The sequence below is a fragment of the Triturus cristatus genome, chromosome 11 (assembly GCF_964204655.1).
Source record: "Triturus cristatus chromosome 11, aTriCri1.1, whole genome shotgun sequence".
NCBI classification, from domain to species: Eukaryota; Metazoa; Chordata; class Amphibia; order Caudata; family Salamandridae; genus Triturus; species Triturus cristatus.
In genome coordinates, this window is record NC_140594.1 from 159,776,200 (window position 1) to 159,798,118 (window position 21,919).

General features: G+C 45.4%; 1 protein-coding gene across 1 annotated transcript in view; it reads right to left on the reverse strand.

The window, feature by feature from the left end:
* The window catches only part of LRRC43 (leucine rich repeat containing 43), a 528,148-nt gene that overhangs the window by 144,320 nt on the left and 361,909 nt on the right, over positions 1-21,919 (reverse strand). Inside the window, exon 9 of the mRNA XM_085632775.1 lies at positions 7,958-8,131. Within this exon, the coding sequence (XP_085488901.1) occupies positions 7,958-8,131 (174 nt within the window). The remainder of the gene's footprint in view (positions 1-7,957; positions 8,132-21,919) is intronic.

The following is a 21,919-nucleotide window of genomic DNA, read 5'->3' on the forward strand; positions in this document are numbered from 1 at the left end:
GATAGGTTCGAAGAGTCTCCTCATTAACCGTTCAAGATAATATTTAGCTGCTAAGTAATTGGTGGTTTTCTTATCGGCTTTTAAGCTCGAAATAGCCCTTTCAGGAATTATTTTATCAACCTGTCAGACCACAGGGACTTCTTATTGTTATAGCGTCTGTATATTGAAATTGCACCTAGATGTACTCTAATCGAGCTGTGATATAGACTGGATTGAGCTAATGACAGAAGGTATGGTAGTACTTGCGCAAGCTCTGAGGAGAAAGGATGCCACTCATTAGATGCACGCTAATTACAAAATCTCTGCCATTTTGTCTTGTATGAAGTGTTTGTGGACTCTGCTCTAGCTTTCCCAGAATGCTTCCAGACTGTTGGGAAATATTTAGCTGGTGGAGTTTGTTGTATTCAGAATCCAGTTGGCCCATTTCTATTGAGTAAACCTGGGACTGGTTTTAGTTGAAAATGACTTTGTTCTGATATTAAGAGCATCTCCGTGTACCAGAATTGTCTCTGCAACACCTGAGCTATCAGGATAATCTGCACAACTCTCGTTTCACCTTGTTCAGTGTTCATGGGATTAAAGGTTGGGTGGGAAAGCATACGTAAATATGCCTGACCAAGACATCTGAAACAAATTCCCCCATGATCTCTTGTGTGGTAACCTGCTTGCCTAGTGTCAACACTTTTTGTTTGTCGGAGTAGCAAACAGATCCAGAGAAGGTATTACCCATTTGTTGAATATTTTTCTGAGTTGAGTGTATGACCATTCCCACTTGTGACAGTCTTTCATGGACCTGCTTAAGTCGTCCGCCCACTGGTTTTCCTTGCCCTGAGCATGTTCTGCTTTCCATGAAATCCTGTGTTGTAGACACCAGTTCCAAATGTCCTGTGCTTCTTTGGATAGAGGACGTGATCTTGTTTTGCCTTGTTTGTTTAAATAAAATATTGTGGTTGTGTTGTCTGGCCGAATCAAGACCTCCGACCCTTGCATTCTTGGTAGGAAGGCACTGAGTCCCAATGCAACTGCCTTCAGTTCCAGGAGATTGATATGTTTACTTCTTGCTTCGTTTGACCATTTTACGGACACTTCCAGGTCTTGGAAATCTACTCCCCAGCCTTCCATTGAGGCATGCATTGTCATAATGTAACTTGGAGTCTTGAATAAGAATGTTGACTCCACTGCAATCATTTATTTCTTCATCCACCATTGCATTGTGCACACCATTTCTAGTGTTATAAGGACAACATCGTTGAGCTAGCCTGTGTCCTGCGTCCATAGCTTGTCCACTTGTTCTTGCAGCGGTCTCATGTGCAACCGGCAGTCCGGGATGAGAGGAATGCATTATGATATCAATCCCAAAAACGACTTGAATTGCTTTACTGAAGTGGACATTTTTCTTGATAGGGTAGACCCCAATGTCATTATCTTTGCAACCCTCACTTTTGTTGGATATACCTTGCAAATTTTTGCATTCATGGTAGAACTCCTAATTGCTTGTAACTTCTGTCCACTTTGAATCTGAGATATCTCCTGTGCCTTTCGTGTATGGATATATGGAAATAGGCATCTAGAAGATCCAACTATGTCATGTGGTCTCCTTTGTTTAACAACTTAATGATGTCCTGCAGCGTAACCATTCTCAATTATTGTTTTTCAGGTATTTGTTGAGCTGTCTCAGATCCAACACCTGTTTCCATTTTCCATTCTTCATCTTCAATAGAAAGAGGTTGGAGTAAAAACCTGTGTGTCTGCAGCACTGTAAGACTTCTTCTATTGCTCCCTTCGAAATCAGAAATTTGATTTCCTCTCTTAACAGCCGAAGATGCTGGTATGACCTTCTGACATGTGGATGTTATAGAGGTTTCTGAATAAACTCCAGGGTTTGTTCATACTTTATGATGTCTAAGACCCACCTGTCGAAAAAGATGGATTTCCAAGTTTCGTAGGACCTGTCGATAGGGAGATGGTACAGAGGCAACCGGTGTCACTTCTCTGTCACTGTCTTCTGGAGGATACCTGGCTTTTGATGCGACTGCATCTCTTCTTCTACCTGGCTGTGTGGTTTGTGAAGGTCTATAATGCTGGGAAAACTGCTGACGATTTCCCTGTGCCTGCTGATGATATGGCTGGTATTTATATGGTTGGTTTCCTCCACAAAATGAATATTGTCCTCTATTTTTACCACCTTGAAAGGATGAAAACCTTCTTTGTTGTAGGACTCCTAAGGATCTCAAAGTCTCCGTGTCGGCCTTGATGGACTGCAAGGCGTCATCAATGTGTTTTCCAAATAAGACTTCACCATTGTTGGGCATGTGTAAAAGTTTTGACTGCACTTCCGGACGAAATAATGTTGCCTTAAGCCATCCCTGCCTTCTCAAGACTGCTGCTTTAGCCATTTGTCTGAAGTCTTTATGGGCTACATCGATCTCTGAGGATGTAGGCTCCCCTTCTTGTAGAATGGCTCTGGCTTCCTGTTTTTTATCTTCTGGCAGGGACTATAGAACTTGAGATAGGTCTGACCACATCTGATGGTCATACCTGCCAAGTATGGCTAGGGCAATGGATGCCCTTATTGTGATCGCTGCCATGGCGAAGAAATGCTTCCCTATATTGTCCAGTCTTCTACCCTCCTTATACGGAGAAGCTGAACAGGGTGCTATCAGATTCTTGGATATTCTTTGAACCGTCTGCATTACCACAGAGTCAGCTTTTGGATGACCTCTCATGCAGGCTTTGGAGCTCTCAGGAGCCTTGTACTTTTTATCCAGCCTCCGTATTACTGCAGCCACTGTAGCTGGGTTCTTTACGACCTTAATCTCTTCAGTCCAAATTCAAATTCAACAATTGGTATAGATCTCATTGTTTTTTTTTCCCTTGAAATCATACAAGAAACTCTTGGTTTGTTGTAGGGAGATCAAATCGCTTTGCCACTCTCTCCAGAAGCGCATGGGATCCTCCAATATCATCAGGTGGCGAGCTAGCACCTGGGGGAGTTTGTGGTGCTGATATAGGGGTCACGTAGTAGTCCCTTTCATTACCTGTAGTAGTTGCCTGATCCTGTTGTATTTCACCCTCTTCTGGTTCATCATCATCATCCCCTTGAGCAACATTGTCATTGTGTATGGCGATAGTTTCTAATTTTCTTTGCGGGGAATGTCTTTATGCTGTACCAGGGGGTAGTCTGATGTGATAAAGTTTCCCTTTGTAGCACCTAACTTGCACCTGTTTTGAAAGTGTTGCTTCCTTACCAGGAAACCTCTTATGATAGTCCTGCAAAATTAAGCAGAGATCCATCACTAAAGCTACAGGGACTTGCATTATTGGCTCATGTGATTGCTGCAAATCTAAGGTGTCATCATAAGGCTAAAATTTGAGGAATTCCTCGTATGTTTTCTCCCTGCCTTGCTGTCTGTCCTTAAAGGAAAAGTCATCTTGGGAGTATTCAGACTTGTTCTTCATCTTCATCCGAGTCTTGGCATTTAACGTGGAGTTGCGAAGGGCTTGTCGCAGCTCTAAAAAATCCGATATTGTCATACATTCTAATGTTCCCCATTTCAAGAAGACTCAATGGTGGCAACAGTGAAACCTTGCTAGGCGAGGTTAGCACTGGCCTTAGCACTAGTTCAACAATGACCGGCACTGGGATTGTCGACAGTGCCATTGACGAAGAAAATGGTCTCTGTCTCGTCGGTGTCATCTTAGCTGTCCATGCAAGTGGCGTTGATGGAGCTGCCATTGGTTCATCCACAAATGGCTTCGACGACAGCGTGGGTATGTTCTGCGTTGACGAAGACATTATCAATACTACTGTTAACCGTTGACGAAGTCGTAGACATCGTGACCATAGGTCGACGTAGTCATCCTTGTCGTTGACGATTTAGTCAGCAACTTGCCTGATTTTTCAGAGGAGGTTTTCTGGTGTCAGCAGAGGCCAATGACTTCTCAAAAAGTGTAGAAGGCTCTGATGCTGATACCTTTTGCCCCTTTATCTCTTGGGGTGTTGGAGAAATCCCCTTTTCCAATGCGAGCTTCTGTTTATCCACCTTTTTATGGGTTTCTTTAGGCAGTTCAGTTAAATCTTTACCAGATCTCTCTCTTTTTCATGACCCTTTCACCTTAGCAGGACCCTTCATATCCGGAATCTGGAGTTTCAGATGCCTTTCTCTTTTTAAGCGATAACAGTAATCTTGCCTCTCGATCTTGAGAGTTTTTGCTGAGAATGTTCTCCTATATTTGCAGTCCTTCGGTTTGTGGTGCAAAAGTTCCTGCACGACATGGACTTTCAAGTCCATGCCGTGCAGGAACCATGTCAGGTGTTCACATTGCGGTGCCTTTATCGAAGGCACCGCATTCTTTAAAAGAGGCACCACCATGGGATACCCACAGTGTAATTGGGCAGGAGGTGGCGAGTCTCAGTGTTGTCGGGGAGTGGCAGGGAGTGTCGCCCACACCGCTGAAACTCATAATCGGCCCCTTATTGACTGAAAACAAGACATTACTAGAAGAATAGGGGCATGTGAAAAAACAGCATACAGAGAAGTCATATGTATTTTAGGAACCTGTAACATGATGAATCTGGTAACAATCCACTGTAAACCTGATTACTGGCCCCACAACAGCAGCCAAGGTAAACAGCACCAGCTCTCGACAAACGGCAAATCAGTGCTGGAAACCCGGACCACATATTGCAGGGTTGAAAGGAACTCATGGTTCACTGCCTGTGAACAGAACTTATTTTAGCAAGGACTTCCTTGGCACAAGGTTCATAAATGTATCCTCTAGTACAAAAGGATAGCACACCATAGACACACTAACCCACGAAGAGCCATTGAACCAGGATAAACTACAAAGTCTGATTGATGACTTTTAAACAACAAAACATGCAGGGTCAGACTTGTAACAAATATCACCCCTGTAAAAAATGTTCAAACCATCTTCAATTTGCAACAAAGCTACAAATAGTATCGGGTCACGGAGGCATGGTTGAGTTACGACAGACCATCCAGCTCTGAAAGCAGCCCATTAAGCTTGCAGCCTACAGGGGAAATGCTAGATTGGTGAGATTGTCCATTCTGCCCTGATAACACATGACAAATCACTATCATGAAGAGTATTTCTGGTCAAGGATACATCATAAAGCAAATTTGCGCCCAGTATCTTAGTTGCCTTCCCATTTTTGCTAGACTCAAAGAGGAAAACGTTAATTTTATTCCCATTCAGGCCATCATTACAAGTTGTGTGGAAACCATGTTTTGTGCAGAAACAGGAGTTTCCAGTTGAATCAAGATTAGACGTTTTTTCAAAAAATGTACACAGGAAATTTCTCCACTCATGTTTGACTAGATTATATTGCATGCTTTTTAGGGAAAAACTGAGAAAATTGGAGAGGAAAAGCAATTTCCATGACTCTTGCTCATTATGAGTTAAAGTAATCTGGAAGGAATCTTGTATCCAAGATATACTGATCTCCGTTTAAAAGAAACTAAGGGGCAGGTAGATGTAAAGAGAGCCATTTGGCAATGTTTTAGACGGGCCATATAGAGATCTATATCCTCTTGACTATAGTACCAGTGCTGTTTGACTGGTGTGCATTTAGGTGTAACTAGTCCTTTTCTCCAATGCTCTACTACATCTATATGGACCGCTGTAGTGATATTAAGAATAATATATTGACCATTGGCTCCATTTGGCATAATAGACTCCATTTTCTGTGCTGACTCCATCTTGTGTAACAGACTCCATTTTCTGTGCTCACACATAGCTGCAAAGTGGGGAGGGCATGTTTTCGCTCTTCACTTGTTTTCGCTCCTCACCAATCAGAGTGAACTGAAACATGTTGTGTGGGATGCATGCTTGGTACCTTTCAGGGAATGTGCCGAATATACAGCTCTGTCTCGGAATCAAAATACAGTACCCCGGCCAGCTTCTGTCTTGACCTTGACACAGATCAGTACGGCCAGCTCGATTTTTCGCAACAGAAGAAAGAGGGTGAGGTTTCTAGAACCTTCGCCTCATGGTGAGTAAAACGTATTAAAGCCGGATAATGTTGACAGGTGAATTGGAGCTCACTTATGGAGTAGACGTGCTGTCGTAAGACCAACGGAACCTGACTCCCGGTCGAGAGTCCAAGCCCAGCTGTCAACGGGCTCCCCAGCTTGAGTTGGCAAGGATGTCGAGCGAACGATCGGTGAGGTGTTACTTACTTTATGTATATCATTTCTAAGTTTCTTTGCACTTTGCTACAGGTATATATGCTACATCTTACTCTGGTTTTGTGCTTGAGTTACTTTATATTTGGGAGTCTGCATCAACTGGTATATTTTGTCTTCCTTTCCAAAATATTGAATTAATAAACATGTGTGTGACACTATAAATGCACCTGAATTTGTTTTCTTTCGTAGCCTTAAGAGAGTGCTGGGTCTTGTTTCATCGCCTCGTCTTTTGGGAGTGCTGTTTTACGTGTGTTATTTAAAGGTGCAGTAGTGCATTTGCCTCCTCTTGGGAGTGCAGGGTTTAGGTGTGTCCTATTGTGTCAAATTACAAGCATTACAACCACTCGCCCAGTATGTTAGATCTTTCGGATGCAAGGCAGTTTATTACACTGTTGATACGCATCTTTTTATTCATACTGACAAATTTGCTCCAATTTCGGAACCTTCTCTCTGCAACTATCTACTTGGCATTCAACACAGGATAACCATTAATGATTTGAATGTTAACCCCAACAAAATGTAATTAATGTCCGCACGAAATCAAAAGCTCAGAGGCGACAGCTTCTTCCAGGATACAAAGTTGGGTACTCTTCCACACATCTCTATCCATGTTACATCTCTTGGAGTATACTTGGTTCAAGACCAGAGCTGCCGACTTTGGAACTAGGGAAAAAGGATTACTTAAGCTCCCTGTCCCTAAAAAAGTGAATGTAACCTTGTGTAATGTAATCGGTGTTCATGCAAAGGGCTCAAATACCTTTGGTCAAGTTTGCAGTCTATAAAACTGCAAAAGAAAAAAATGTAATCACATTCTTCTGCTCTAGGATACTCAAAACCTTAGAAAAACAGCTCCCTTTAGTGCCTCTAAACTTTCAACCTAGCTAGTTTCCTCAAGTGTGCTTTCTGGCTGGACTACTACAACATGTTGTACTTCAGTCTTTCAGATTATGCCCTAACAAAATGACAAAGCAACCAACATTTTGCCATACGTAAGCTCTATCGATTGAAGAAATGTGACCATGTTTCCAATGAACAGAGACGCCTTCACTGGCTACCAGTAAGTCAAAAAGTTAAGATTACACTGCTTTGTATTATAACAGAATCTCTTACTGCATGGAAGGTTCAGAAATCATTCAGTTCACCAATCCTCCAGCTGCCTGCGTTCCAATGCCTCCTTGCTACTGTATATCCTATGTGTCTTTAAGGCACGCAATGGGGGCCAGTCCCTGTCCTCCAAGGTTCCAAAGCCAGGAAAAACTTGACGCTGTCCCTGAATGCCACTTTGAACTATCTGATGTTCAGGAAAACTCTCAAAACCTTTCTCTTTTGCTGAGCTAGTATAGCACTTTAATATTTAAGTTCCCCTTTAACATGTTTTATTTGTTCTTCTTATCTCACCAATCCAGCAAAACAGCAAGATGCCCTCGGGTGGATGCACGCTCTGGGAATATTAACTAAATAGATAAAGCAAATTCAGGACCATTGATAGTACACCAATCGTTTAAAAAAAAACTGCCAAGTACCAGCTTACAGTAACTGCTTTTGAAAAATTAGCTTGACCATTGCCAATGCATTGTACTTTGGGTGTTCTAGGATACCATCAATGCAAGCAGGAAATGGAACCTCAGTTCATTTACATATGGTAAGGAGACATGAATTAGCTGAATATAAATTTTTATGTTGTTTAGACAATGCCCTACTGGAAAAAGGGAGTCCTACTAATTTGACCTTTATCATTACCTTACCTTCGCACTCTGGCGCCCTTTCTCCTTCTGCACACTCTGGCGCCCTTTCTCCTTCTGCGCACTCTGGCGCCCTTTCTCCTTCTGCTTCTCTTGCTCTTTTGCTTTTCCATCTTTTTTACCGGATTGTGGTCTTCCACCTTCCACAGAAGCTTCTTTATCTGGCCAATAAAGGGTCTGTAAAAACATAAGCCAATGTTAAAATGTCCGGAATAATATAATCAGGAAATATAGTCCCAGGACACTTTAAGAAAAATAACACTAGGAATGCTTGAACTCACAGGGCTAGAAACAAAGGGATTAGTTACCATGGATGTATGCCACCAGTGGTGTAACATGTTTTTTTAACCATCTGTTTACTGAGTTTGTTTTTTGCGATACAAGTGCAGCTGCATACGTATTGCATGATACAAAAGAAAACAGTATATGCAAAATTGTTCCGATGACAATGCTGGTCAGTAACGAGTTACACTCTTATTATAAACAGGACTTTACAATTTTACAGCTGACCATGTGATATTGTGTTATGCCAGGACCATCAAATATCATGTCCGGTGTGACACGATCCCTATCGCTGCTGTGGCTGATTTACAATTGATTATAAAACAGATTAACTCATGTATAACAAAAGGTTCTGAGCATTGTAATATAATGACACATCTCTAACTTATGCAGAGCTTGTCCGATATGCTGTCCCCCTTTAGGCTTAAATGGCTTTGCGACAAAAGTGAGGGGATCGTGGGCGGTGCCCCATATGACATGCAGTATTTCCAGGTTGTAGCCCTATGGTTCATGCGTATTGTAGGAGGTAGTTTGCAATACTTGCGTATATATAGGGGTGTGTTGGGTGCTGCTTATTTGGATTAATAGTTGGGAGCGCACTCGTACGGGTAGAAGTAATGTGCTTGGACTAATCCTACTGAAGCCCTCCCACGTCACCTCTTCTAGGCCCCTATCTCCCTTAAGATAGCTCCAGCCCATATAACTGGGGAGCCAGGTCTACTGCTCCCTGGGAGGGTATTCTGGTTGTATATTCCCCCGATGTGAGATCCCCATTAGGGGGAGCGGCTGCAGCTTCCGCACCTCCCTCCATTGCCCCGCGTAAATCCTGTAGCATGGTTTCCCATTGTGCTGTTAGCAGGACTACCAATGGTGTAACATGTTAACTATAAGAGCGCAACAAACCAACCCAAAATAAAATGCACAATTTTAATGATGGCGGTGTAAGAAAATCCATCATTTTGCAATGTTTCCTCTAATTTAGTTTATGAGGTCTGATGTCTTAACCTCAGATGTGGCTGTAGTTTCCTATGTATGCATACCCACACATGCTCTTTTTAAATGGACAGCAATTTTGTTCTTTCCAAATCACCATAACTCTCACTCTTGTAAAATAATCAGAAGTGCATCTGATCAGAAAGTGCAGGATATCTGAGAATTTGCATAGAGTAGGGGATAAGGGGAGCAGGAGTGAAGGGAATATCTTCCCACTTACTCCTAAAACATAGCCTGTGATTTTAATTTACATGTATTCAATAGCGGGCTGTGCTGCAGAACATCTTCTTACGGTGTAACATGTAGTCGTAGCACTTTTGATATGAAAATGCTACCAAACTCACATTTGCAGGATCCAGGCTATCAGGAAAGAAAGGTGGTGTTAATTAGACAGTCTTGTTACCTATTATCATTTAAACAATTTTGACATATGGAACATATTCTCCCAGAGCTCAGTTGAATTGCATTCCAAAAGGCATACCACCCATTTCTGTCAGTGACTCCATCTAATTTATGTCCTTTGCTGACCTTCCTAATAAATAAAACTTTAAAAAACTGACCCGCAATGATCAGGTTGATAGAAGAGAAGTAACTAGAGGTGGCCAACGCCACTGAGTCACCTTTCAGATTTATAGAAGGGGTCCATCCATACTCAGTAGAGCCAGGCACTAGAGGAGGCCCACAACAGGAGCCGGGTAATGGGAATACATTTTCTTTGTCGACCTGTGTGCTCAATTGAGAGGGTCGGAGGTGTTGTTGGGAGAAAGTCAAGAGTTCCACATAGCGCAGACATTGAATCGTCAATTGGTCTTTTGTTACCTGAGGTTTGTTTGCCACAAAGGAAAGGAAGTGCTTCACTTTGCTACAAAGCTTGAATGAAGAAGTTTGAGAATTTCCTTACAATATGCTAGCCTTATCACCGAAAGCTGACTGAGCTACCTTGCTCGATCCACCATTAGGGGAGGATTGACCTTGAATTAAGAAAATCTCCCCTGTCTGCTGCTGCACTGAAGAACGTCTGCCTGGGTGCCTGGGAAGTGGAGAGAGGTGTCTCCATCTCTGATTTGACCTTCTCCAACTTTTTGCTTCAGGGATCCCTGTGCAGTATCCTGCTAACCTAATGAGCTAAAGGTACCACTGTACTGCCATGGAAGCCTGCTTGTCTCTGTGGAACTTTCCTCCTGAACTTGATGGGAGCAGAAGGTCCTGAGAAAGAGAAAGCTACTGTCTGTCTTTAAGAAGTCAGTGGACCAGGTAAAAATGGTCATCTTTCTTGTTTAATGCTGTAGAATTTCCCTACTGAGTCTGGAGGGGGCAGATGGTTGTGAGAGCCAGGAAGATAGTGTGAGAAGTTGGCCTGATGTATGATGTCACTAGTTATAGTGTACACCTTATATCAGTCCAAATACCCTTATGGTGATTGGTTGTAAAGTCAACCTTATAGACCAGCTATCCTAGTGGTAGCATGGACAAGAGCAGTCTTAGGCTAAACTCTGAATGGCATGTGAAGCCAGCTGTGATACCATATATAATCCCTTGAATACCAAATGAAAGGACACCACAACAGATATATATATAAAATAAAGTGTATTTATTCTAAGCAAACCCTCAGCACTCTTTATGAGTTTAGAGGTAAGTACAACACAGTCTTATTAATGCATACAGTAAGTCACACAGGTAAGTAATACAGTTAGGCCCTAGGGGCCACGCAAACCATATACTAAATAAGTGGTATAAGAACCACTGTCACGGAAATAGGATAGGCCTAGGCCTAGGGAATCGCTGGGGCTACACTACACTAGCGTTAGTTAGGAAGTGGGAGGCCCACGGGATTCGTGTGCAGAGTGGAAACACTCACGCGTAATGCGTAAAAGTCAATAGCAATGTTACAGTTTAGAAATAGATAGATTTAGGACACTTCCGGAGTAGCTAGGAAGTTGAGACTTGAAAACTAGACACTAGGATAGTCACTATCCTGATGAGCACCGGAGTACCCAAGTTACCTAGCCCACAGGCTGCGGGTGCATAGGGGTGAAGATGCGTCGTTTTCGTCGTCGACTCCTATGGATGCCTGAAGAAAGATGCTGACAGGCAGTCAGGGGAGAGTGTCCGGTGGATCCCAAGGCTGGGATCAAGAAGAGAAGAAACCTGCAAGCAGAGGGGACAGAGTCAAGGTCACTAGCCAGTGACCACGTGGAACCAGGAAGGAACCAGGCGATGTCGTGAAGAGTTGCAGGTGAAGGTGAAGCTTGTCGCTGCAGCCAGGAGGACCAGGAAGCGTCGAGGACGACCAGGACCAGGAGGCGAGCTGTCCCACGAAGGCTCTTGCTGTCGGCGGCGTCGAAGTTGGACTAGGACTCACCAAGCCTTGGCAAGCGGAACCCACGAAGAACAAGGGACTTGCTTCTGGTGCAGACCAGGAAGGTCTGGGGTGCTTCTTCTTTGCAGAGAAGCGGGAGCCAGTCTGGAGGAGCCAAACCAGCGCGGAAGATTTCAGGGAGCGTCGTCACAAAGGCCACTAGCCAGCGGGCAAGCAACCGGACAGACGCGGCAAGCAGGAAAATGCTGAAGGGCCCCACGCAGGACTCGTGGAGTGTGGGGGGCTGGTCTTCGGTGCAGATGGTGCTTGGGGTTGGGGCTTCTCAATCCCCGGTGCACAACTTCGAGGGTACCTCAGAAGCTGCGCTGTAAGTTACTAGCCACTTTTCCCAGGTAGCCGGTCCCACGTCGCTCGTCGCCTCCACGGATCTCAGCTCTGCTGCAGATGTGGATGAGGGTCGGAGAAGTCTGGAAATCAAGGCTCTGGTCGGGCTCTGCAGTCGGTTCCTCGTCGAACGTTTCACAAAGCAAAGGGTAGTCTCTTGATGGTGCCTGTTTGCACAGGGTAGCCACTCCTTGGCTACAAGGGAGATTCTTCAGTCTTCTTCTTTCGTCGAATGTCGAAGGTCCAGAGTTTCTGTTCAGTTTTGCAGGTTCAGGATAATCTAATCTCTTGAGGCCCAACTCCCACTCTTATACTAATCTGGGGGGCTGGGATACCTGCTAGGTCACGCCTTATGGGTGGGACCTGGGAGGGGGGTGGTTACACCCACTTCCCTTTGTCCAGTTTCGCGCCAGAGCTGGGGCTGGAGTGCCCCAGCGCCGGTTTGAACTGGACTATGCAAGGAACACCTTGTGTGCCCCAGGCATGTCTCATTCCTTTCAGCCCACCCTGCCCCAATACACTAAAGGCTGTCTGGGGTGCTAGCACCTCCCCAAGCAGGAAACCTATTGTCCAGGCCTCCCTGGCTGGGATCACTCCCAGCTGCAGGAGGTCAGACTTGTGTCGTGGCAGCAGCATCCATTTTGTGATGTTGAGGCTTTGGTTAGAGTTAAACAGCAAAGTAGGATTTTAACATGTCTCTCCCTCTAGAAGGGAGGAATAATATCCTCATCACCAGAAATGGTATGGGGGTATTATTCCAAAGTGTTAGACACCTTACACAACATGTTTTGATACAGCCCAACCATAGTTACCATAACCGGTTAAGATTATAAGGCACTTTAAGAGTATATGGTAGGCTATATCATAGAACAGCTATAAGGACATGGTTCCGAAAGCTGCAGACAGGCTCAGCTCATGCTAGAGCACCATCTCACATGTTACCAAGCACTCTGCCTCCAGGATTGTTAAGGCCTGCCATAGGAGTGACTGATAGGTACACATGTGTCTATATATAAGGTAGATATAGATATACTATATCTAAGCAAGGGGTGATTACACGACCTTGCCCCAGCTGAGTGATCAGCCAGTTGTGTCTGATTGGAAGGCCAGACCAGGGGTGGCATAATACATGCTGCAGCCCCTGGGAGGCCTAGGGTACACCTATGCCCTGGGTACCTAGGGTACACTGTACAGGGTCCAATAAGGTGATCCTTACCAATTGTGTATGTACCTAGGGTACATGGAGTCCATTTTACAGGGAGAGCAGACAGCCTGAGACCCTGAATGGCAGGATCTCAGGCCAACTAAGTCGAAAAACCAGCTAGACACTAGGCAAAAAGTTGGGGGTAACCATAGTCAGATATCCACCTTCCTACACAACCCCCCCCCCAAACGAAAGGAGATAAGGCTGGCCTTGACAAGGTAAGCCTCTATTGCCTGAGTGGCCATATAAGGAAGAACCAGCACTGGCATGGTTACCCCCTGTCTCATGGTCCACTAAGCAATCCCTCATCCTAAAGATATCATAGGGTCTCCACCATAGGGAATCTCTACCTTTGGTGTGTCTTTGCAAAGTAAAAGGCTGGTGTTGAGATGGAGTACTGAAGTGAGTGTCCTCAAAGTGAGGCCTCAGCTTCCTCCAATCATCCTCCACCCTGGATGCCTTTCTTTCTCTAACTGAGTTGCACTGTGCTCTCAGGGTCAGTCTCTGGCTACCTAAAGCTGGAGGCTGGGTCCCTTTTGTGGGCTTACTGGAGGGACAGGTCAGGTTTGGGGTCCTAAGGTCCCATGTTTGCCTGTGCCCAACAGAATCCCTCTGGGGGAGGTCCCTAACTACCTGTGAAGGGGATCCCTCAGGAATGTTTTTACCCATCACCTGGCTAGGGCAACCAACCAGGCAATCCTCATTCTTTTGAAGGGGGGGTTCTTGTGGACAGGGGCCCTCTTGGGGTCCACTGGCCTCCCTGACCTCTGCAGCCCTGGGCTGACTGAGGCAGGGTAGAGAGAGGCAGGCTACCTGCGCCAGACTGGGTCCCACCTTGGAAGGGGCCACTGACATCAGAGGCTCTGCCAGGCCAGGCCTGGCTACCTCTGGGGCAGTTCCTTCACAAGGGGTGAGGTCAGATCCCTGAGGAGGCTGACCTTTTCCTAATGTCTGGGGAGAGGGAGACTTTTCTTCCTCCCCACTACTCTCTGTTTGTGTGGAGTGATCCATAGTTTCAGGCTTCACTACACCTATATCAGTCTGAGTGTGGGCTGAGACCATCACAGCCTTGCCAACCTTTTCAGGAGGGCACTCAGTTTGTGTTTGAGCTGTGACTGTCACAGCTCTGCCAATTTCTACAGGGAAGTCTGTCTGTGCCTGGGCTGTGGCTACCACTGCCCTTCCAACCTTTTCAGGGAGGAAAGCTACTTGGACAGGGGTTGTGACTGGCACAACCCCACTACCCTTTTTGGAAAGGCCTACCATTTTAGAATGGGTGTCTTGTTCAACTCCAGCCCAAGCTGAGAGTTCTAAGTCATTCCCCAGCAAGCAGTCCACAGGCAAGGTTGGAGACACTGCCACCCTTTTAGGGCCAGTGACCCCTCCCCAGCTGAGACATACCTCTGCCATGGGATGACTGTTCTGTTTGCCATCAATGTTAGTTACCTGGTATGAGAAACCAGGCAAAAGCTGCTCAGAGGGAACTAGCCTATGGGCCACCATAGTGATGCTAGCTCCAGTGTCTCTGTAGGCCTCAGCTTTTCTACCATTGATGTAGGGTTCCTGTCTGTACCTACCCAAAGTGTTGGGACAGGCAGTGAAGTTGGCAAACCCCATGCCACCATCACAGACAAGAGTAGCTGCTGTAGGGGAATTGGCTAAGCCAGAGTCCCCCTGTGTTCCCCAAGAAAACCCAACCAAATTTTTGGGGGCACTCCCACCACCTGGGGGATTACTGCTGACAGTAATAGGTGGTGTGACAGGAGTAGTTGGAGGAACAGTTTTGTTTTTAGCCTGTGGACAACTGCTGTCAGTTTTCCAATGCCCAGGTGTTTTACACACATGGCAGTAAGGCTTTTTAACTGTGGTAGAGGAGGGAGCTTGGGACCCACCACCCTGTGTGGAGTTTTGGGGCCCTGAGGAAGATTTCTCTTTTGCTTTATCCCCACCCTTCTCTTGAGGCTTGGTGGTATCTTTCTTTTGGTCACCACCCTGATTTTTAGGCCTAATCCTGGTCCTGACCCATTTATCTGCCCTCTTTCCCAATTCTTGGGGAGAGGTCAAATCTGAGTCTACCAGGTGTTGATGGAGAAGCTGGTTCTGACAATTACTAAGGATCTGCTCCCTCATAATCAAGTTGTACAATCCTGTATAGTCCTGCACCTTGCTGCCATTTAACCAACCTTCCAAAGCCTTAGTGGCACAATCCACAAAATCAGACCAGTCCTGTGTCTGTGTCTTCTGGGTGTCTCTGAACAACAACCTATATTGCTCAGTGGTTAAGCCAAACCCATCTATCAGAGCACTCTTCAGGACTTTGTAATTGTTTGCATCCTCATCACTGACTGTGAGGAGCTTGTCTCTACCTTTGTCAGAAAAGGAGAGCCACAAGATAGCTGCCCACTGACTTTGGGGTACCTGCTGTACTTTGCAGGCCCTCTCCAAAGCAGTCATCCATTTGTGGATGTCATCCCCATTCTGATATGGGGGGACTATCTTGCTTAGGTTTCTATGGTCATAAGACCTATCCCTATCTCTAGGAATGTTGCTGCCACCAGTGGGTTCTGACCCACACAATTGTTGCTCTCTGGCCAGAGCAAGCTTCTCCTTGGCAAGGGCAATTTCTTCCCTCTGAATCCTCAGATTAGCTTCCCTCATTCTGGCTTTATGCTCCTTTCTCTCAGGTGAAGTCATTCCCCTGTGAGAGGAAGCATTAGAGATGCTAGAAACATGGGAGTGGATGGATTCCCTTGAAGGGGATCTGTCCCTCCTGCTTCTCTGTGAATGCCTACTTGTGGGTCTGTATGGGGGGACCCCATGCAAACTCCCATGTAAACTTAAGTTAGCCTGGCTAAGTCTTCCTACTTGGCCCTGGCTGTCTACCTCTTCCTCTGAAGTCCCATCTGACTCATCTGTGGTGGGTAGACCCTTATCTACAGCTATGGCACCATCCCTGGCAGCTCTTTCAACATCATAGGCCTCCAGAAGCTCCACTAGCTGTCTAAGGGTAGGGTTGGAACCCTGTTTTATTCCTCTGGAGGTACACAAATGTCTCATCTCCTGGAATGTTAAGGTATCATACCTAGAGGGGGTCTTCTGCAGACCTGCCCCTCCTGAGAGAGCATCTACTTGATCTCCTCCCAGAGGCATGATCTAGTGAGGGTGTGGTGTGTGCACCTACCTACACTAGTTGTTTCTACTAAACCTCTCTAGTAGTTGTAGTCAGGGTGTGTTACTCCCTTCAACCTACAACTACTAAGTCCAGTAGGACTTAAGTATTTTAAACTATGTTATATGTACCTAGACAATATCTGTGTGATCTTTCAATTTAGTATCTCAAGATTACAATGGTATTACAACAGCAAGCTCAGATCCCAACCGCTGCTCACCAATGTGAGAAGTTGGCCTGATGTATGATGTCACTAGTTATAGTGTACACCTTATATCAGTCCAAATACCCTTATGGTGATTGGTTGTAAAGTCAACCTTATAGACCAGCTATCCTAGTGGTAGCATGGACAAGAGCAGTCTTAGGCTAAACTCTGAATGGCATGTGAAGCCAGCTGTGATACCATATATAATCCCTTGAATACCAAATGAAAGGACACCACAACAGATATATATATAAAATAAAGTGTATTTATTCTAAGCAAACCCTCAGCACTCTTTATGAGTTTAGAGGTAAGTACAACACAGTCTTATTAATGCATACAGTAAGTCACACAGGTAAGTAATACAGTTAGGCCCTAGGGGCCACGCAAACCATATACTAAATAAGTGGTATAAGAACCACTGTCACGGAAATAGGATAGGCCTAGGCCTAGGGAATCGCTGGGGCTACACTACACTAGCGTTAGTTAGGAAGTGGGAGGCCCACGGGATTCGTGTGCAGAGTGGAAACACTCACGCGTAATGCGTAAAAGTCAATAGCAATGTTACAGTTTAGAAATAGATAGATTTAGGACACTTCCGGAGTAGCTAGGAAGTTGAGACTTGAAAACTAGACACTAGGATAGTCACTATCCTGATGAGCACCGGAGTACCCAAGTTACCTAGCCCACAGGCTGCGGGTGCATAGGGGTGAAGATGCGTCGTTTTCGTCGTCGACTCCTATGGATGCCTGAAGAAAGATGCTGACAGGCAGTCAGGGGAGAGTGTCCGGTGGATCCCAAGGCTGGGATCAAGAAGAGAAGAAACCTGCAAGCAGAGGGGACAGAGTCAAGGTCACTAGCCAGTGACCACGTGGAACCAGGAAGGAACCAGGCGATGTCGTGAAGAGTTGCAGGTGAAGGTGAAGCTTGTCGCTGCAGCCAGGAGGACCAGGAAGCGTCGAGGACGACCAGGACCAGGAGGCGAGCTGTCCCACGAAGGCTCTTGCTGTCGGCGGCGTCGAAGTTGGACTAGGACTCACCAAGCCTTGGCAAGCGGAACCCACGAAGAACAAGGGACTTGCTTCTGGTGCAGACCAGGAAGGTCTGGGGTGCTTCTTCTTTGCAGAGAAGCGGGAGCCAGTCTGGAGGAGCCAAACCAGCGCGGAAGATTTCAGGGAGCGTCGTCACAAAGGCCACTAGCCAGCGGGCAAGCAACCGGACAGACGCGGCAAGCAGGAAAATGCTGAAGGGCCCCACGCAGGACTCGTGGAGTGTGGGGGGCTGGTCTTCGGTGCAGATGGTGCTTGGGGTTGGGGCTTCTCAATCCCCGGTGCACAACTTCGAGGGTACCTCAGAAGCTGCGCTGTAAGTTACTAGCCACTTTTCCCAGGTAGCCGGTCCCACGTCGCTCGTCGCCTCCACGGATCTCAGCTCTGCTGCAGATGTGGATGAGGGTCGGAGAAGTCTGGAAATCAAGGCTCTGGTCGGGCTCTGCAGTCGGTTCCTCGTCGAACGTTTCACAAAGCAAAGGGTAGTCTCTTGATGGTGCCTGTTTGCACAGGGTAGCCACTCCTTGGCTACAAGGGAGATTCTTCAGTCTTCTTCTTTCGTCGAATGTCGAAGGTCCAGAGTTTCTGTTCAGTTTTGCAGGTTCAGGATAATCTAATCTCTTGAGGCCCAACTCCCACTCTTATACTAATCTGGGGGGCTGGGATACCTGCTAGGTCACGCCTTATGGGTGGGACCTGGGAGGGGGGTGGTTACACCCACTTCCCTTTGTCCAGTTTCGCGCCAGAGCTGGGGCTGGAGTGCCCCAGCGCCGGTTTGAACTGGACTATGCAAGGAACACCTTGTGTGCCCCAGGCATGTCTCATTCCTTTCAGCCCACCCTGCCCCAATACACTAAAGGCTGTCTGGGGAGGTGCTAGCACCTCCCCAAGCAGGAAACCTATTGTCCAGGCCTCCCTGGCTGGGATCACTCCCAGCTGCAGGAGGTCAGACTTGTGTCGTGGCAGCAGCATCCATTTTGTGATGCTGAGGCTTTGGTTAGAGTTAAACAGCAAAGTAGGATTTTAACATGTCTCTCCCTCTAGAAGGGAGGAATAATATCCTCATCACCAGAAATGGTATGGGGGTATTATTCCAAAGTGTTAGACACCTTACACGACATGTTTTGATACAGCCCAACCATAGTTACCATAACCGTTTAAGATTATAAGGCACTTTAAGAGTATATGGTAGGCTATATCATAGAACAGCTATAAGGACATGGTTCCGAAAGCTGCAGACAGGCTCAGCTCATGCTAGAGCACCATCTCACATGTTACCAAGCACTCTGCCTCCAGGATTGTTAAGGCCTGCCATAGGAGTGACTGATAGGTACACATGTGTCTATATATAAGGTAGATATAGATATACTATATCTAAGCACGGGGTGATTACACGACCTTGCCCCAGCTGAGTGATCAGCCAGTTGTGTCTGATTGGAAGGCCAGACCAGGGGTGGCATAATACATGCTGCAGCCCCTGGGAGGACTAGGGTACACCTATGCCCTGGGTACCTAGGGTACACTGTACAGGGTCCAATAAGGTGATCCTTACCAATTGTGTATGTACCTAGGGTACATCGAGTCCATTTTACAGGGAGAGCAGACAGCCTGAGACCCTGAATGGCAGGATCTCAGGCCAACTAAGTCGAAAAACCAGCTAGACACTAGGCAAAAAGTTGGGGGTAACCATAGTCAGATATCCACCTTCCTACAGATAGTGCCAGTTGGCAACCTTCCAGTGTACCAGTTGGAACTCAACATGTCTTATAGACCTGAACACGGAGTTGTGCGAAGGGGAAGCCTGCTGCCATTCGGAACCAAGGACAAGAGTGTGATGAACCATTCCTGAAAACTGTAGGACTTTCTATAAGGTAGTATTGCTCCTAGAACCTGAGCAGGAAATCTGGGATTTAAAAAAGTCATTCTGGAGGACTAGGACAGTTTGCTAAGTCTACCCGAAAAGAAAGGAAACTGTGGCTACATTTTAGTCTTTTTAAAACATATATTTGTTTTTTCTTAAGCCCTGCAAACCGCCCCGATAAATGGTTTCAGAGCATTGACAAGGGCAACAGTGACTGAGATTTGAGGAGGCAAAAACATTCACTAAAAGTCTTAAACCAGTCACTTGACTTGGGAGCCAGTGTCCATTTATTATTAGTTGAGAGGAATGCAACAACTTGGCTCTTTATTATGGAAATGATAAATAACTCCATTAAATGCACAGAAATGCCAACAGAATTTAAAAATACCAGGGTTATACCTTTGCTAAAAATACAATCCTTAGATCTATTGCAAACATTGCTTTGCTTCTCAAGATTACAGAGGAGGAAGCTACTTTCTCAATGAAGTGCCCACCTAGAACTATTTTAGATCTGAGGGGACAAACTATCAGAAACCAAAGGAATGATGGACGGAGTGTTGAACATTGCAAGCACTCACCCCCAGTCAACTGATCTGGGTTTAATCCATCACCGTTCTTTAGCCCGCTCTGCCACCCCAGTTCAGACATGGCCATATGCAAATAAGTCTGACCCTGTGCCTCATGGGAACAGTCCAGCCCGAACTGCCAAGCCATGTCTTCCCTGGACCGGAAACAAGCTTCCTAGGACCGGTTTCTATCAGACAAACTATCAGGCTTCCTTCCTGACTGAAATATGGCGACTGCCTGTATGGAAATCCAAAGAATCAAACTTAATATCCTGAACAGCTGTGATCAAGAACTATTGATAATACTCAACCTGTCAGAAGAATTTGACACCCGTAACCACACCACTCTACTGCAATGAGAGAGGGGCGTGGCGAGGAGTCCGACATATAGATGGCTGGAATAAGTTGTGAGTGAAAGAAAGAAAATGTTAGCCAAGAGTGATTCTTAAGGTAAAAGGATGACTGAAGTGTCGAGCCCTCAAGGATCCTCTCCCTCACTCCTTCTGATGTATTTTTTTCTCCACTTCATGAACAGCTGCTTGAATTGGTTGCTGGATTTCAGAATTATCCTTTTGATACTCATTTGGTGTTTCATCTTTCACAAGATCCTGTTGTGGAGCGACATATAGTTAAGTTGGTGTTTTGCAAGGATACGAGTGTGGCAGGACTCTAACATGCTTGCTTTTCCACCAGAATATCAAGGAAAAAAATGTTGTGGGACAGATTATCAAAGCCTAAATACTGAGAACAAAAATACAGTCAACGTAAGTATAAATAGGTAAATATAGGTTTAAAAAATTGACTTCAAATAAATGTGCCTTCACAATGTACATAGCTTCAAGGTACGTAGATGTGGAGTTAAGATGATATTTTGGTCACACAATTTGTTTTCCTCAATATTTTAGCCCCACAATATTTTTCCTTGATATTTTGGCTTAAAATCACTTGCTGACTCTGAATGAAAGCAAGAGTTTCTGGCCCTGTGTTAGAGCCACTTGTTAATAATAGCCTACAGGCTTTGAATTCTTTAGGGGTGGATTAGTCAAGACTGAAATTAAAGTAAAATTGATAACAATTTCAGAATTTAGTTTCTTTTAAAAATATATTTGTTTATTAACATTTTCTTTAATACATTACAAAGACATTGATTAATAGCAGCACATAGTGGCACCCTCAGCGAGACTTCGGCATCATACAAAAACAAAAGTGGCGGGTGATCTAGTAACTGTTCTAGAATCTTACACATTTGTTGGGAGCATCTTTCAGCTGCATAACCCACAAGTCCATCGCTAGAGATCACTGTGAATTAGAGAGCGACAATCCTTAGTGTGTCAACCATGGCTTCCATATTTTCCAGAACTTTTGGGGCAACCCCGTGCTTTGTAGGTCGTCTTTTCCCCCAGCATATACATATCCATACTTTTTTCCTACTCCGTCAGTGACTGAGTCACCACAGCCCCCCATGCCTTGGCCAAGTCACATTTCGCACCCACCAATCCCAACTCAGAATTTAGTTTTTTAATAAATAATCATGCTGATGTCATTATGTGTTCCTCCAGTTGCCATCTTAAAATATATCTCCTACTATTGGAGAAGGAAGACAGAACTAAAATACCTCACACCATCACTGGCATAATGGACCTCTCTACTTGCTGATACCTCTAAAGGTAATGATAAAAAACTGCGATTAAAAAAAGATCAGTGCTCAATTTAACCAAGGTGGTACATATTACATAATGTTCGGGAAGCTGCAAAGGCTCCCGTGGTGTTCAGAACACCTTTCAAGACATTTACCTTTGTGCACAGTGCTGTACATGATAGTAGTAGTTACGAATCTTATCCAAGTCTACCAGCCAATCAGAAATTTCTAATCTTTTGACAAAACACTTCCCATTTCCCCAAAGGGTAGAAAAAAACAAAGCAGGAGATGGGTTG